This window comes from Lithobates pipiens, unplaced genomic scaffold (assembly GCF_037356315.1).
Source record: "Lithobates pipiens isolate NorthernLeopardFrog02 unplaced genomic scaffold, aLitPip1_a1.2 Scaffold_22, whole genome shotgun sequence".
Lineage (NCBI taxonomy): Eukaryota > Metazoa > Chordata > Amphibia > Anura > Ranidae > Lithobates > Lithobates pipiens.
Genome location: NW_027507784.1, coordinates 56696292 through 56715377, shown reverse-complemented (window position 1 = coordinate 56715377; position 19086 = coordinate 56696292). Strand labels below are relative to the sequence as shown.

General features: G+C 42.9%; 1 protein-coding gene across 5 annotated transcripts in view; it reads left to right on the top strand.

Moving 5' to 3' along the window:
* TANC1 (tetratricopeptide repeat, ankyrin repeat and coiled-coil containing 1) overlaps window positions 1-19086 on the top strand; it is a 329903-nt gene that overhangs the window by 186321 nt on the left and 124496 nt on the right. For all 5 annotated transcript variants that reach the window (XM_077447640.1, XM_077447638.1, XM_077447637.1 and 2 more), the window contains 2 exons: window positions 2319-2449; window positions 10390-10579. In XM_077447640.1, the coding sequence (XP_077303766.1) occupies window positions 2319-2449; window positions 10390-10579 (321 nt within the window). The remainder of the gene's footprint in view (window positions 1-2318; window positions 2450-10389; window positions 10580-19086) is intronic.

Sequence of the window (19086 nt, the reverse complement as noted above, 5' to 3'; positions counted from 1 at the left end):
TGCAACTTTGGATGGGTGCAACTTGGATACGACTTTGACCAGTGATAATGGACAACTGTTGCACACAAGTTGTCATGCAGCGTTGGACATTAAAGTTGCATGAAAAAGCAGTAAATAATACTGAGCTTGTGTGTCAAAATCAGTAGCAGTAACAATCAAATGGGAGATATGACACAAACAATATTAAAAAAGGACAAGTTAAGCTCATAATTGATGTGAAAGTCCAAACTGTGATCAAAACGATAAATAAACGGATAAACCAAAAAGATGTGAAAACTTTGAACGTAGTGCTTGTGAGTAGACAATCCAAATAAATCCTCCACCATGTGACGTCACCAACGTTGAGGGTAGGATGTGCCCTTACCGCAAAGGATTGATTCTCTATTATGGAAGGTTCAGAAGCGCAATGGGAATTATCAGCTGTTGCGTGTCCCTGGAACATGCAGTGCAGAGGATGTCCGTCTCTCCAGCCGTCTGTCGTGTTTGTCAATGTAATAGCTGTGTCCGGCTCTCCGCTCTCCCTCTACCCAGAGATCTCCACACTGACAGCGGCCACCAGCCGGAATCCAGACTGGAGCGTCAAAGCAGTTTGGAGGCGGGATTATTAACGAGGAGAAGCTCCAATGCTCCAGTCTGGATTCCGGCTGGTGGCCGCTGTCAGTGAGGAGATCTCTAGGTAGAGCGAGAGCCGGACACGGCTATTACATTAACAAACGCGGACGGCTGGAGAGACGGACATCCTCTGCACTGCATGTTCCAGGGACACATAACAGCTGATCATTCCCATTGCGCTTCTGACCTTCCATAATAGAGGGTCTATCCTTTGCGGTAAGGGCACATCCTGCCCTCCGTGTCGGTGACGTCACATGGTAGAGGATTCTTTTGGATCGTCTACTCACAAGAACTACATTGTTTTCACATTGTTTTGGTTTATCCATTTATTCATCTTTGCTATTTGAACTGTTTTGATCAGTTTGGACTTTCGCAACTTGCCCTTTTTTACTATTGATTGTGTCATAGCTCACATTTTATTGTTACTGCTACTGATTTTGACACACAAGCTCAGTATTTACTACTTTTTCATGCAACTTTAATGGCCAACGTTGCATGACAAGTGTGAATGGAGACGTTCTGTTTTTCCGTCAGTTTGTCAGGGCTCTGGTCTAGTTTTTAAAAGGTCAGTCTGGCAAAATTTAATAATTTCATTTTTCTTGTACAAAAAACTTTATTAAAAAAAAACAGTATGGCACATACAGAGGTTGGTTCTAGTGTATACAAATGATGCTCCTATCAAAGTTAGGATAGAGCATACCCAATCAGGCGTTGTATGAGTCTTATAGGAACACAGGTCTAATGTTTTCATTTTTAATAGGCGTTGGAGGGTCATCTATTTGTTGGATTTCCTGGCTCTATTGGGAAGATCTATGGGATGTATCCCGTGCGAAGGCCGTGTTTACCTGCACATGGCTGCACAGGTGTTCCATGCATTCCCATGCAGGTAATCCCATTATTGTCAATTGGGATGCAGTGGCTGCACAGACACGTTCGCTGCTCCCAATATGACATTCGTGCAGGTATGGGTGCATGCCCCTGAACTCGCACGGTTTGCGCTTGGGGCCGTGAACCCACGCAAATGTCATGTTGGGAGCAGCAGCTGTGTCCGTGCAGCCACTGCGTCCCAATTGACATCAATGGCACTGGCTACATGGAACACTTGTGCATCCTTATGCAGGTAAACATAGCTCACACAAGGCCTTTGAGTTCTTGCACCTTCGCATGTGCTGTGACCATTATTAGGGGGTCCAGCTTTCCCTGTTGGATTTGTTATATATTTTATATCACAGTGAATGTAAAGGAAGAGCTGGAACACGCAAAGGTGAGCTCTCCTAGGTAGACTTGAGCAGATGGAGGAACTATGCCGAAGAGCTGTCACAGATTGGGGTATTTATGACCGAGAAGAAGCCAGGGACTAATTCAGCCCACCAGTTACATCTATACTAAAACACTATACTATAGGGTGGCCTGACCCTTTAAAATCAAGCTCCCATATTACATCTAATATTGCTGATAGATTGACCATACTGTCCATTAGAAGCCATGGAAACCATATTCCCTATCAGTTTCCAGCAAAAAATCAATGTGCCTTCTAATGACAACCTCCGCAATCTAGATATGTTGATTCCCCTGAACTGTGAGTCTATTAGAGATATTTGATTTCTAGTTTGTGTCCACTCAGAGTAAACTGTAATAGAGCTCTTTAGTCTTCTGGAGAAGAAATCCTCCGGTCTGATGTCTTCCGTTTCACCCTCTCCATGTAGAATCTGCACTTGATAAGACCTCGGGTTGTTCCCCGGCTGCTCAGGAGCTGATGACAAGGCTGGGATTCTTGCTGGGTGAAGGCATTCCGAACACTGCGCGAGTTTCTATGGATGAGAAGAATGAAACTATGGTAAGTGTGCCCCACTAGGCAGGCTTTGTTATTATCAGTTTTGGCCTCTTCCCCACCTCCTGCCCACTATTTGGACTAGCAGTAACCCTTGAGGTATATCATCTTCCCCCATTCTGATCCTTGCTTTCATGTATTTGCCTGCCAAGCAGGTTCTAACTGCAAGCCTGATTTCAACTTCCAAGCATTACATGTAGAAGTTTTAGAAAATGGAATATCCTTACTGTAAGTGATTACAGGGATTATCCAAAGGGCTATATATATATATATATATATATATATATATATATATGTATATATATATATATATATATATGTGTGTATATGTGTGTATATATATATATATATATATATATATATATATATATATATATATATATATATATATATATATGTATGTATATATGTATGTATATGTGTGTGTCTGAATTTGTTTAACCACTTCAAAACCGCAGTACGTCTATTGACGGCCTGGGGTTTCGGTGGTTATATCTAAATGATGCCTGAGTCCACAGACATCATTTAGATATTGCCGTTTTCAGCCGGCGATTCACTACACCATAAGAACGATCATAGCGGCTGTTCCGCCGCTTGATCGTTCTTACGGGCGGCGGGAGGGGACGCCCCCCCCCCCTCCCGCCGCCCTCCGGTGCTTCTACCGACTCACCGTTTCCATTGGTGAGTCGGTCACAGGATCCGCCGGCCCCAGGATGTGATCATAGAGATTTCCGGTGGACTAGATTGTCCCCGGAGTCTCTATGATCGTTCGGAGGCCGGGCGCGATGTTATGACGTCACGCCCGGCCTCGTTATTCAAATTAACGGCGCCAATCTGGCTAGGAAGCCAGGATCGTTTTTTTTTTTTTTTTTGTTTTTATTCTGCCCAGCCTAGAGGTGAGATATGGGGTCTTATTGACCCCATATTTCACTGTAAATAGGTCCGATCGTGCCATATTCCTATTACAAGGGATGTTTACATTCCTTGTAATAGGAATAAAAGTCATCAATTTTTTTTTTTTTTTTTTTAAGTGTAAAACTAAAAAAATAAAAATAAAATGAACAATAAAAAATAAAAAAAAATTTTTTTAAGCGCCCCTGTCCCCGTGAGCTCGCACACAGAAGCGAACGCATACGTAAGTCCCGCCCACATATGAAAACGGTGTTCAAACCACACATGTGAGGTATCGCCGCGAACGTTGGAGCGAGAGCAATAATTCTAGCCCTAGACCTCCTCTGTAACCCAAAACATGTAACCAGTAAAAAATTTTAAAGCGTCGCCTATGGGGATTTTTAAATACCAAAGTTTGGCGCCATTCCACGAGCGCGTGCAATTTTGAAGCGTGACATGTTGGGTATCTATTTACTCGGCGTATCCTCCTCTTTCACATTATGCAAAAAAATTGGGCTAACTTTACTGATTTGTTTTTTTTTTAGCATGAAACTGTTTTTTTTTCTGAAAAAAACGCGTTCGAAAAATTGCTGCGCAAATACCGTGCGAGATAAAAAGTTGCAATGACCGCCATTGTATTCTCTAGGGTCTTTGCTAAAAAAACATATATAATTTTTGGGGGTTCTATGTAATTTTCTAGCAAAAAAATTAGGAATTTTACATGTAGGAGAGAAATGTCAGAATTGGCCTGGGCAGGAAGTGGTTAAAGATAAGCTCCAAGCAAATGTGCATTGATTGAAATATTTATTTATTATTATTTAAATTTTTTTACCTGTTTGCCATATGATCCTTCTTTGCAATAATTTCTTATTACTTTGTGCCCATTTGCTGGAATGTCAAACCTAGCTTACCGTAAGAGTGTTTGCTAAACAGAGAGAGAACCTGGACAATAGGTATGTCAGTGCCCTTTTTCCAATTTTCCCATGGGCCCACCCCCACCCCACCCTTTTTTGAAGCCAATTGGAGCCTCAGGCTCCAATCGTGCTTCTAAAAACAAAAACAAAACCTCCCATTGGAACCCATTCATCCGGCGCCCTGCATGTAAATTAGGGGCAGGGTGCATGGATTAGGGGAGTGGCACCCCTGTGCCCCTTATGGACGGGCCGCGGCTGGTGAGCACAGTTTAGCATATACGCTGGTTTGAACAAGCCCATAATGTGATTGAGCTTGTTTGCACTAGCGGTGCCTCCTCACTGCCTGTTTTATCCCTTAAAGACTTGCACCACCATCCCACAGCCAGTTGAATGGGTGGCATTCGGTGAGCGGTACTGGGTGACAAACAAGACTAGGGGGGTCATTTTTGCTGCACCGCAATGCAAAGCAACATGTGTGCATCCCCCCATCTGCTGCCTTTATAGCTTAAGATGGAGCATTTGAGGGTGGCTTAAAGGGGTTGTGAAGGTTCAACATTTTATTTATAAAAATAACAAACTTGTTATATTTACCTGCTCTGTTTTGCACAGAGCAGCCCTGATCCTCCTCTTCTGGGGTTCCCCCACTGGATTTACTGGCTCCTTCCCTTCATCAGGTGCCCCCACAGAGAACTGCTTTCCATGAGGGCACCCGTGCGGGTGCGCTCCTAAGTCCTGCTGCTGCGTCCATTAACACAGACAGCAGGATTTAACCCCACCCCCTGCTCACGTATCACTGGATTTGATTGACAGCAGTGGGAGTCAATGGCTCCCGATGCTATCAGTCTATCCAATGAGGACAGAGATGGCGGCTGAGCTCGTGCTCATCGCTGGAACAGATGGGCTCAGGTAAGAAAAAGGGGGCCTCTGGAGGGCTGCTGCAGCAAAGGGGCTTTTTCACCTTAATGCGTAGAATGCCTTATAATCCCTTTAATGGTGTGTTTTTACTGTGCCCCAACTGCAAGAGCCAACCAAGCCTTTCAGACTTAGGCCAGCTGTACATGGATTGAATCTCAGCTGGTTCAGCAGGAATCGCCACGAGTTTCTAGCCCTGTATGGGCAGGCTGAATGTACCAAGTTGATTGATCGCCGCCGACAGTAATCACATGTAAAACCATGTGGACATGCACAAGGATGAGCTCCAGCGTGTTCGTATACACCATGTGCAGAACCCGCCAGGAAGTTGGCGCTGCGCTAATCACAGGCATTGAGACATTGCCCGATCTCTGCAGCCGTGCATCGGGGCAATGTCTCACTGCCTGTGATTAGCGCAGCGCCAACTTCCTGGCAGGCTCTGCATGTGGCGTATGCAAACACGCCAGAGCTCATCCCTATTGTACCCAAGTCACTTGATGGAACAACTTGGGTACAATCAGTCTGCCCATAGATGGACCGTATCTCGGCCGGTCCCTGCTGAATCTACTGAAGTTTGATCCATGTATGACCGGCTTTATAGGCAAGATGATCAGCTAATGTATAATTTGAGCTGCTTTCCTCCATAGTAGTCAGATGTTCCTTTTTTTTTTTTTTTTTTTTTTTTCAAAGTGTGCCAGACAAACAACCCAGCAGGCTAATTGCTGACTGCTGTCTCCGGATCTAGTCATCCTGACTTGGGATCAAACATGGCTGCTTGTCTTTTCACAAGCTGTGAGAACCTGTCATCAGCTAATTAGCTGGTGGCTTGCCGCTTCCTTGTTAGAAGTGGATTGTAAATAAAGCTGTAATAGGACAGAATGAGGATATTGGTAAATACAGATAAGAGAATTCAGGTACAAGGCAAGCTGAACTATGGAGTGTTGAAATCCTGTGTTTGTTTTAGATTGTCAGGGACTCTGTAGGTGTGCTCTGCAGAAGCAGGAAACCGTCTATTCTGCTCACTTGACCGGTCCTTATCTGTAGAACAGGTTCAGCCGGCATGTTCTGCAGTGTAGAATTTAAAGGTGCCAATGGAAAAAAGTTATCACAAGAGAGTAAAATACTAAACACATTAGGTGTGTATAAGATATTTACATACATGAGTCTGTTACCACAAACAAACACGTCTTGCTGGTGCTTTACGTCCTAAGCTGCCCATACACTATGCAAATTTCAGCCAGTTTCTGATGAACCAGACAAAATTTGCTATGTGGGTGGCCCTGTTGGCATCCTTCTGAACGGGATGGAGATGAATGGAAAATTTGGATCCAATGAGAGGTCAGAGCCACTATTGGTGACTGTCGCAATACATTAGAAGAGAAAGAATTGACTGCTGTGCCCTGAGGTGGCAATCGAACACCCAGAGTATGCGTGTGCCACATCCTAACAAAGTGAGAATTGAATAATGAGAAAAAATGGACTTTAACTGCACATATAGAAAAATAGAAAATTTGTAATAGTTCACATAAATTACAGACGTATACATTACACACTTAATAAAACACATAGTTTATACATAGAAAAAGAGCCATTGAATGGCCCAAGGGGAATACTACTTGTATACTTCCTGTGGGGCTATACTATTTTTATCAAAAAAAGCCAGCACTGAGATACGTCATTGACTGTTGGGTTTTCAAAGGTCCTTGAGGAATTAAAAATTGCTCTACATGTTTCGCGACTGTAGTTGCATCTTCAGGAGCTTCTGTATTTCACAAATGGTGCTAAAGAGGATTTCAACGCTCACCCAATACCGGTAAGACACAGCAGCTGAACAACCACCTCTCCAAGAGGGGAGGGAGACCACAGGACCAGGCGCCGAAACAGCAGGAGACCAGCACACAGATAGGGATATGGGGGCACCAGATAAATAACTAAGACGGTATAGGCTTAAAACTGGTCATAAGCACTTAGGGAGCCTTATATAGGGAGCAGGCCTGTCTTTAATTTATCGCCAAGTTCTAGGGAAAAAACTGCTTAAACGGTCATGTGTTGGATCGGCAATGGTGGTAACATATCCTGAGAAGAAAAGTGTTGCTGCTGGTAATGCCACATAAGGGGTAACAGGTCGGTTTGTATGCGAGGTAAAGCTGGATATGCCTCCGTCCCTCAGAGCACCTTACGTCACAATACACTAGGCACAATGGGAGATTTTTTGCCAGTGTGTATGGAGGAATATTTTTTTCATTCTGTTTGGCCAGAGTGATTCTGTTTCCAAACCTGATTTTTCTGAACAGATTTTGGATATAAATAATTTCCCAGCATGCCTGATGACTCCTGCAAGTGTACTGTTACACTTCAGTTAAACTTGCAGTTATTATGGTATTATCACAAGGGGGGGCTCACATTTGATGCAATGGTCGCACAAGTCACATTAGTATAGGACTAGCCTACAATTTAAATCTTTAACGCTTCTAAGGTTTCGATATCCAGACTTAATTTAGAAGCATCGGTATATATTTGTCGACTTGACTCTAAAATTGTGACTAATTTGTCAGTTTGACAGCGGGGTCTGGGAACTGGGGTCGTGCACTGTTGCGCATTCCTGGTCCGCTGCTGCAAAATGTGACTTAATAATACAGGTTGTGGTCACAAAACGGGTAAAAGATTTTTGCTCTTGGAAATATTTTTAGCTTGCAGAAATGCCCTTTGCAACTTAGACCCCTTTCACATTGGGGCGTTTTTCAGGCGCTTTAGCGTTAAAAGCGCATGTAAAACGCCTGAAAGAAGCCTCAACTGCAATCCCAATGTGAAAGCCTGAGTGCTTTCACACTGAGGTGCTGCACTGGTGGGGCGTCAAAAAAAGTCCAGCAAGCAGCTTCTTTGCAGTGCTTTTGAATACACCGCTCCTAAAGCGCCCCTTCCCATTGAAATCAATGGGAAGCGCCTGCAAAACGCCTGAAAAGCTCCTGCTGGCAGTGTGAAAGGGCTCTTAAAGCACTTGGGCTTTCACATTGGGATTGCAGATGAGGCTTCTTTCAAGCGCTTTACAGGTGCTTATTTTAACGCTAAAGCGCCTGAAAAATGTCCCAGTGGGAAAAGGGGTCTTAATAAATACTTTTTTAAACTTTGCACTGGAATACATTACTTTTTATGTATTTGGACATGCAACATGTACCTGTATGCAATGTACTAAATGCAAGTTGAAGGATTGCACTCAAATCTATAAAATTGCCTGGTCCATCTACTGGCTGTTTTTTATTGCTGTCTGTGACTTCATGAAGAGATTTCTTGTGGTCTGTAGGATAAGAGGAGAATGGGTCTAACAGAAGCATAGACAGAAATAAACACTTTTAGTAGAGTGGTCTGTATCCCTGTTGGGGAGATCCTCTTCACTTCCACTATGGTCATGCAGGAAGTGACGGGAAATCGCCCCCTGAGGATGAAAGTAACATGAAAAACACAAAGAGAGCTTATCTCTGAAAGCGCTTAGGACCCTAAATGTTCTGCAGAAGTGTCTCTTGGGATATTCAATATCATAGGTCAATACAATAAATATAGTCTGCCAAAGGCTTGAAGAAATGGTTTATTCGTTTTTTCAAGCCCTTGGCAGAATATAGTTATTGTATTGACCTATGATATTGGAAATCCCAAGAGACATCTCTGTGGAACCTTGAGGGTCCTAAGAGCTTTCAGAGATGTGTTCTGCTTGTGGTGTTTAGTCCACCTTCTAAGTAGCTTATCTCTAGCAGTTGTGGACAATTTTTGGGTCGAACTGTTTACTTTATTCCATTTGCATATTTTTTGGTGCCAGATTCCTTTAATGGTTTTAAAGTAACATGAAAAAAAAACTTCCCTTCCACTCTTTACTAAAACAGCCTGGAGAGTCGCCTCGCTTCCTATTCCAATTACCAATACAAGTATAGCAATATCATACAACAGAGGTGATGACTTTTACCTACTCTATGCAAAGAGGTTGTGGCTAGATTTTCTCTTTAAAGCCGTCTGTAAAAGAAGATGTTGAATCCTTACCTGTTGGGCGGGCACAGGGCACATCCAGTCTTTGTTTTCTTACATTTCTATGGCGACCGATTCTGTCCAACACCTCTGTGTCCATCAGATAGCAAATCCCCTTCTGCCTGCTGTGGTTGATCCTGCTAGAAACCAGAAAGGACATGCTTTTTGATGGACATTTACTTTGGAGTATTCAGCTTCTCCTTTTATGGGTTGGCTATGTTTCAACTTCTTATTCTAGTGCAGTGATGGCGAACCTTGGCACCCCAGATGTTTTGGAAGTAAATTTCCCACGATGTTCAGCTACATGGCAGAGTGCATGAGCATCATGGGAAATGTAGTTTCATAACATCTGGGGTGCCAAGGTTCGCCGTCACTGCACCTGGTGACAGCGTCCATTTGTAATACACGGTCACTGTAAAAACCATTGGGCCATAGCAGTTTGAAAGGCTGTGGGATTTTGTTAATTCTGATTTCCAGGTATGGATTTTTTGCATAGACACATTGGACCAGCTTGGAACAATGTAAATATCCATATACTATACCTGTGGGGATCCTTGTAGAATTGCAGTAGTAGCCGCTACTGGTACAGTGATTGCCGCTGGCTTCCAAGTCAGTGTCGAGTGGCTGCCCTCCTTTATAGTGAACATGGGGGCTATGTGCTCAGTACAGGTGCCATTCACAGAACACCTTGCATTTATTTCAGTTAATGCAAGGTGTTCTCTGATTGGACAAGGTGGAGATTGTGATGTCACCGCCTCTCCTCTCCGCCTTGTTCAGTCAGGAAACGCCTTGCATTAATTGAGGAAATGTAAGGAAATTTTGTGAATGGTGCCTGTGCCAATGACCCCTTGTGGTTACTATGCAATAGGACAGTTTTTGGCATGGGACCCAGAGGACAGTGACAGTTATTGTGACTGCCACCATGGTTTTCTGCTACCAGAGGGGTCCCTCTGCAGTGGGGTATGCATATTGACAGTGGTCCAAGCTGGACCAATCTAACTATGCAAAAAATCCATATCTGGGGTTCAGCTTTAAAGCTGCTGTAGCCCTTAAATGTCTGACCCTTGAAGCATGTTGCTGTGCAGAGCGAAGGGTTACAAATATGAATTTTGTATATCAATGTGCTAACAAAGAGAGTGTGTCTGTTTCTCTGTTGGATGCATCTTTCTTAGCAGACCTTGTGTGCCATGGTAATTAATGGATGATTTTCTGCAGTGTACAGTGACAAGTCACGGGATAAGTCCCTGCTCAACGCTGACAAACAGCACAGCTTCTCCAAGCACTGCCAGTCCTTGCTCCACGCTAAACAGCTGCATCAGCAAAACAGCCACGAACAGAGCCAGTCCCAGCGGAACCATCAGCAGCCCCAGCTCCACCCTGGAAAGCAAAGACAGTGGAATAATCGGTAAGTGGCCAAGCTGTCATTAACGTCATTAGCTTGTGGTTAATTGAGCTGTATGGGACACCACATGGGGAATTAAGATTGTGTTTTCTAATGTTCTGAACAAAAGCTTTGATTGTTTTACTTATTACTCATTTTATGATGCTCTTGGTATAGTTTGTATTGATTATATGCTATATAGTGCAGTGGGGCCAACAATATATGTCATGTGATGATGGGGTCAAAGGGCTGCTGCGTAATTGCTACTCGCCATTTTTATTAGTTCTATGCTCATCATATACTTTGTACAGCAGAAAGCTTTCTTGCAGATTCTTATTTTTATTTTGCTCTGAAAATGCATTTTATATAGAAAAAGTGGGATTTGTTGGCTAACTTAAACTGTGTTTCCGCTTTTGCAGTCACACTTGAGAAAACTTGTCTACAAAGTTTATATAGTTGTGGAAAAATAGTGCTGGTCCCATAAGGTCATTGATACTGTTATCTTAAACTATTGATGTACATGTATATAATCTGGTTCCCAGGCAGGCGCCTTCTACACCCCAGAGGATCTCCACAGTCTCTTTGGCTTAGTATAGTAGTAGTATAATGTAACACTAATGAAAATGTAATCACCACACCACTAAGAAGTCCAAATACAATTGTATTCCAATAAATGTTATGGGGATTGTTCAAAGAGTAGCCAACACGTTTCTGGGGTCCAAAAATGACTCCTTCATTAGGGCTTTATTGAACACAATATAAATGAACTAGAACTGAGCTGTTCCTTTTTAATTTCCTTTGGTGGTATTTAATCACTTCTGGCGTTTTTTATTTTTTGCTAAACAAACAAACCACAGTGTGCTTTCCTGCTTAGTGTGGTTAGATTTAATGGGAAAGCAGGGGGGCAGCAGGGACAGCAGGGATTTGACACAAAGGAAGTAAAACAAAGAGAACAGGATACTTTCTCATACAAATACATGGTACAATAGGCACATATTAGGAATACTAAGTGTTGGGGTAACAAACACTTTAAGTGAATTGCTTTTTCTCAAGAAAAGTGGCATTATGTTTTAAAAACGGTGGGTTAGAGTTCTCAATAGGTTTCTTTCAATGGCAGGCTCCATCACCAAAGCCTACAAGCTTGTCTTTCTGACTTTGCCCTCTCTTAAACCCCATACACATGGACTGAATATTGGTTGAATCAGATACCGGCTGACATTCAGCCTATGTGTACAGGTCCTTGTTTGACAGAAGCCAGACTCCCAATCGGCTTTTGTCGAACTAGCATGCTGCTAAACCAGCAGCTGATCGGCAACCGATCAGCGCACTCAGCCTATGTCTGCGAGCTCCGATCAGCAGCCCACCTGTCAGAACACATAAGCACAGCATGGAGATCACTGTACTAACATCGCATAGTTAGTACAGATACCTCCTTGTGAGCTGTATAAACTTACCAGGCTTTACTCTGGGAGCTCACTTTCCCTCTGCATTCTTCTTAATGCAAGATTGATCACCGATTCAGCAAAGTGGGTGGAGTTGGGAATTTAGGTTTGATTTGTTTTCAGTTCACAAGCGTTGAGACCAAGAAGTGATTTGAATTTACTATCCGCAAAAAAAATATATATTTGCCCGGTGGTGGCCTAAAGAGTTAATTGATGGCCCTCCTTCTGCTGGCTCGGACATAATACTCCTCTTACACAGTTTGGTCCCTAATCTAAATGCGGCTAGACTGCTGCAAGCTTAGTATAATGGACCCGTAGACCGGCTTTAAACCTTAGCAGGGAGCTAAAGAAGATGGAAGTCTGAGCTAAAGCCAAAAAACTAAGCCTTTCCTGGAGGAGTGCCACTCTTCCTTCTATAGACAGCTTCAATCCAGCATTAATGGTTTTCTTTACTGTTTAGAAAAACTAGAGTACACAAGTTTTCAGTGTAGGTATTCGTTAGTTATGAGGGGACCTCCAAGATATAATGCCAAGTCTGCATATAAACACACAGCCCTATTTCACACAGGCTTCACCTTGTGTATGAACAGTGTGAACCGCAAGCTTTGACAAAGCATTTGCAGAGCTTTCAGCAAGCTTTGTTGAAGCTTTAAAGTGGTTGTAAACCCTTACAATCCACTTTTTACTACAGGTAAGCCTAACATTAAGCTTGCCTGTAGCTACCTCGGATATCTCCTAAACCGGTTTAGGAGATATCCCCCTGTATCAGCATGTGCCGACGTCATCGGCACGTGCGCACTGAAGCAACGGCTCGTTCGTGCCGTTGCTTCAGCCAACGTGTCGTTAACGGCGGCTCCCACCCGCATGCGCGGGAGTGACGTCATCGTGCCACAGGCCAATCATAGTGCCGGAGCCCGCAATATCCGGAAATAACTCTGGGAGCGATGTTGCCGGCCGGAGCATTGTACAGGAACTGCTGCAGGGGCTTTGATCTAAGGGGAGTATTTCATAATGAGCTAGTATGCTATGCATACTAGCTCATTATCATTATGCCTTTGTCTTGCAGGTTTTTATTTTTTATTTTTTGCATTTACAACCACTTTAAAGTACCATTCAACTCCAGTTTGTAAATGTTGAACACGGATCCTAATGGGAATTCTGATTGCCACTTTAAGCAAGCTACTAGCAGGCTTCAGTAGGCTTTCAACAAGTTTCAGGAAGTGCTGAAGCCTGCTAGCAACTTGTTTGATGTATCAATCAGCACTCCCATTAGGATCTCTGTTCAACATTTACAAACTGGAGTTGTGCGGTACTTTAAAAGCTTCCACAAAGCTTACTGAAATCTCTGCAAATGTTTTGTCAAAGCTTTCTGTTCATGCTGCTCTTATACAAACTGGAGCCTGTGTTAAAGTGATTGTAAAGTCTTGTTTTTAAAACAAAAAACACAAACATGTTATACTTACCTCTTCTGTGTAGTTGGTTTTGCACAGAGCAGCTTGGATCCTCCTCTTCTCTGGTCCCTCTTTGCTGCTCCTGGCCCCTCCCTCCTGTCGAGTGCCCCCACAGCAAACAGCTTGCTATGGGGGCACCCGAGCTGAGCTACAGCTCCGTGTGTCTATTCAGACATGGAGCTGCGGTTCGGCCCTGTCCACTTTGTCTCCTGAATGGCTAATTGACTTTGAGAGCCACGGGAGCCAATGGTGCCACTGCTGTGTCTGAGCCAATCAGGGGGGAGAGTCCTGGGCAGCCAAGTGACTCAAGCAACATTTCTGGAGAGAGATGGAACTCGGGTAAGTATTAGGGGGTGCTGGGGGAAGGCCTGCTACACACAGAAGGCTTTTTATCTTAATGCATAGAATGCATTAAAGCGGAGGTCCACCCTAAAGTGGACCTTCCGCTCATTGCAACCCCCCCCCCCCCTCCGGCACCACAATTGGCACCTTTCAGGGGGGAGGGGGGTGCAGGTACCTGTACAGTACAGGTATCTGCACCCACTTCCGGCGTAGATTCTGCAGAAGGTACGCCCCTTTCCGCAGAATCTACGCCCCTTTCCGAAGGTCCCCCGCTGCCTGCTGGGAAACACACAGATCCCAGAGACAGCGGGGACCATCCTTATTGCGCAGTGCGACTCGCGCATGCGCAGTAGGGAACCGGGAAATGAAGCCGAAAGGCTCCACTTCCCGATTCCCATACCGAGAGATCGGCTTCGGGTGCCGACATCGCGGGTGCGCTGGGCGGGTATGTGTCATTATTTTAAAAGTCAGCAGCTGCAGTATTTGTAGCTGCTGGCTTTAAAAAAAAAAAACGGCGGACTCCTGCTTTAAGATAAAAAATCTACCTATTCCAAACCCCCCCCCCCCACCAAAAAAGAAACCCTTTTAAGCTAGCTAAACGTTGATACAAAAAAGTACATTCGTTGACTTGATGAATGTCATTTGAAAGTACTTCAAAATATTTGTTTGCTTTAAAAAAAAAAAAAAAAAAGTGGCATCCTGCTCCTTCCTATTTTTTGGGGGAAAATGAAGAGTGATTTGACCCCAATAACAATTAGATTGAATATATATTTTCAAGACCAAAAAAATTCTAATACAATTCTGCTAGTGTGTGGCCAGCTAAAGGGGGCTATTTATACAAAATCCACTCTGTGAATGCATCAGCATTTATGCAATTTTTTCAAATAATGTCTTTACAAATGTTTTCTTTAATGTGCAAAATGTTTTTTTAATGAAATTTAAAGCATATGTTAACGCTCACCTTGTAAAACAACCCATACAGTTTAAAATAGAAATGAAAGGCAAAACATTTTTGTATAGCTCTAAGAAAAAAAAAAAAAGATAAATACCCTTTTCCCATTTTTTTTATTTTATAAGTGATAACATTCCCTCTGTTCTCAGCAGCATAAGAGCTGGAAGAGGAGGTACAGCAGCACACTGATCTTCCCAGGGGAATGGCTATGCAAGGGGGGATATGTCTGGACAAGTCTGATTATTCGAGGAGAGCACACAGAGTTCCCAGCACACCGAGTTCCCAGCATAGCTAGGGAACTGACCACGATGTGTTCTCCTGCTTAGCGTGGTCAGTTTTTAATAGGAAAGCGGAGGGACTGGCAGGATCACCAGGGGTTTCCCACAAAAAGGAAGCAATACAAAGAGAACAGGATACTGGTACAGCAGGCACATATCAGGAATATGAAGTGTTGGGGTAACAAACACTTTAAGTTGTTTTTGGCAGAGGGGAAAGTAACATTCCCTAATACCCTAGGAATATACAGTCATAAGAGAAAATAGTCTTCTCCGGGAAGAGAAAATGGCCTAAAACAATAGCGAACAATGTTCAACCAGAAGAGAAAATGTTCTAAAACAATAGCCCAACAACCTTCGACCCAAAATAGCTCAAAACAGTAGCCTGACAACATTTGATCAAAAATAATCTAAAACAATAGTCTGTCATCATTCAACCAAAGATAGCCGAGGAACATTCCACCAGACGAGACAATGCTGAGCATTTGATTTCACCCCATTCACACAACAGCCACAGCTTTAATGTTGTACGAAAAATCCCTAAACCTAAAGAGAGAAAGCTGGTTAATTGGCACAAAACGAATGTACTTGCAGTTTTGCTGGACATTATATCTATGCAACTTTTTTTTTTAATTATAAATGGACCTCTGCCAGATATCACTTGGGTTAGCCTTCTTATTAAAGACGATCTGCCTTCAATATTACAACAATCTGTGTTGTAAGTAGAATTTGCCAAACTGTCAATCTTCCACCACTTCTTTCTTTAAGGGGATCTTAAAAAGTAGAAGTACACTCAACTTTGTTTTATTCAACTGCTTTATTCAAATACTCCGCTCTTGATTCGCAAATTTGCACTCGTAAATTGGACAGATTGGTACATTCAGCAATTGTGACGCCAAGACCCGGGCACCAATATAAGTTCTACAATGACTGCACATTGGAGTGGATGTGCTCATTATATAGTCAGAAAAGAGAACGTTTGGTCGGCTGGACTTTGAATGAGGCCAATTACTATATAAAGTGAGCATAGGGGATATAAAACACAATATTGCTTTTATGGGTTCCAACAAAAAGGGGGACTTTTTTTGAGGACTTTAAACGTGTCTCTACCTCAGCTCCCATGCCAAACCTTTTTAACAGCTCTGATCCTCTGTTCACATCTATGCAGTTGACGTGAGTATTTATAGGGATGTCCATCCTGTCCCTTACACTCATTACTTATTTCTATTATTCAGTTTCAATATTATACCATATGGTTATGCTTCTTTATAGATCACCATTGCATTCGCCTCTGAAGAGTTGGTATACCCCCCCCCCCCAACGAAACGCGTTGGGCTTGCATAGATGCATGATGTCTATACAGATAAATTTATGTCTCTTATATTGCTTTACTCTAGATTTTCCAACACCATCCAGCCCTTCCAGTGGCCCATGTTGTACAGGACTTGTTTTTGTCCCTTGATATACCAAGTACCATGACGTCAATATTTATGTGGTTTTTATCATGCCTTGCGTTTATGCGATTCTGTGTATGCCTTTTGTTTGTCATTCAGTATGCTGTACATGATTTCACAAGGTATAATAATATGTTATAGGAAAACTGGGTGCAACTGCGCTGGTACAACAAGGGAGAGAGAAAAATCCACAAACAGCAGCAGCATACAGTGCGACAACACAAAATACAATAAAATCAGAAAAGCTGCACTATAAAACTGATACAATAATGTCCATGATCCCACAAAGTCCCAGGAAAATAGTGCTTGAATGATCACAGGTAATTAAAAATACTGAAACCACTGATTATTGAATACCACAGTGCACATGCATGAACTTCAAAAAGTGCCCAATCACAGTAGATGTAAATTGTACTTACCAGATGGCAAGCATTAAAGGCAGTTGGCTAAACCCAGCCCAGGGCCTTTAAGCTTGCAGGTGTCCACAACACAACGTGACGTTCCCCATTGAAAACTTCCACTTGATGACGAAACGCGTCTGGAGGAAGGCACGCAGTGATGTCACCACACAGTTTGTTTAAGAGGACAGGCTCCGTTTATATATGCCGGCCAGCATTGTCTTTTTATATGCATTCTACTACTACAAAACTCAATATATGAAAGTGTACGGTCATCCGGACAGACGTAGTATACAGTTGTACCTAGTTCCTATTTGTGTTGTGGACACCTACAAGCTTAAAGGCCCTGGGCTGGGTTTAGCCAACCGCCTTTAATCCTTGCCATCTGGTAAGTACAATTACATCTACGGTGATTGGGCACTCTTTGAAGTTCATGCATGTGCACTGTGGTGCTCAATAACCAGTGGCTTCAGTATTTTTAATTCCCTGTGATCATTCAGGCAATATTTTCCTGGGACTTTGTGGGATCATGGACATTATTATATCAGTTTTATAGCGCAGCTTTTCTGATTTTATAATAAAATGTTCTTTGCCAAGACTGCTCTTTGGTTTACATCTCTCATCCAAAGTCCCCCCCCCCCCAAAAAAAAAACCTTTTTGTTGGAACCCATAAAAGCAATACTGTATTTTATATCCCACATGTTTACTTTATATAGTGATTGGCCTCATTCAAAGTCCCGCCGACCAAACGTTCTCTATTTTTTGTTCAAATTTGGGATGGAGGCCAATTACTTATGGTGCCTTGGACCACATCATTCTCTTTCATTATATAGTCAGATGTTTATCACGCCTTTCCTATATGGTATGTTTTGATCATATGACAGCATTTGACAGATCTAGGGACCAGGCCTTGTAGTTTTCAGCTTGCTGTGTGGACATTTTCTTTAATGTGTTTTGCATGATCTTCCATGATGCACTAATTGTATGCAGGTCATACTTACAACCGTTTATAACACATCAATTGCATAATCTATTGCTGATAGATTTAGACACATTTGCACTGAAAAATGTAAAAATTTGTTACACAGATGACTAATTTTCAGGCAGCAGGGGAAGAAAATATTCCTATTTATTTGTGATTATGACATTTTAAAGCCAATTTGAATAATTAACAGAGTTGCTTTAGATGATAGATGCTTAACCTGTGGCCCTCGCGCTGTTGTGGAACTACAAGTGCCAGAAGGCGCATTGCAAGCCGCTGACGGCTACAAGCGTGACTCCCCAGAGGCATGATGGGACTTGTAGTTCCGCAACAGATTGAGGGCTTCAGGTTGAGCACCCATGCTTTCGAGCTTACACGGATAAATTCCTCATGCTCCCAGCATCTGAAACCCAACCACATTCTTCCTCATCCGCGATCGTTTTATTGGCTTTGTCTCAAAGGCTGGCTGAATATTGGCAGGTTAACTTCAAAATTAGTGTATTAAAACCCAAGAACAAACATTGTGTACTGCAGCTTACCAGTCCTTCAATGTGCTGACTGCATTAGTTTCCCTTCTTCCTATATTTTCACATGGTGATCCTGCCAGTAACACTTTTAAATGACAAGGCTCACTCACTGTACTGTGTCTATAGAGGGGCACCTTAGGACAGTAAGTGTTCGGACTAGTGATCACCCCCTCCACCCTCCTCCTCGCCTCCATAACATATAAATAGATGTTATGTGGCTGAGATGAACTGAGCAGGACTGATAAGACTGGTACAAGATAACTTTGCAGAGTGCTCTTCTCCCCATCCTGTGATTGGACAGTGAAAGGAGAAGCAGCAGACTGATGAGCTCATATCTCTGTTACTGTTCTCTTGCACCCATCAGCATGTTCCTTTGTTAAACATGAGCACTACAACACAACTGGCTACTTGTTCTGCTTCTCCCTGTGCCAGTCTGAGTTCTGCTGTACGGGGGAAGGCAAAAGTCTGATACCAAGCTAAAATCAGGGACTTGCATAGCTTTCATTAATAAAATAAAGTTAGATGAACAGAGCCGGTAACTCGCACATAAGTAATAAAGTCTTGATTTAGCTACAGAATAGTGACAGTAAAAGCAGCTTATGCATTTCAGCAAATAGCCTTAATCATAGCCTAATCCTAAGTCCCTGAATTTAGTTTGGTATCAGACTTTTGCCTTCCCCTGTACTGCAGAAATGAGACTGGGGAGGC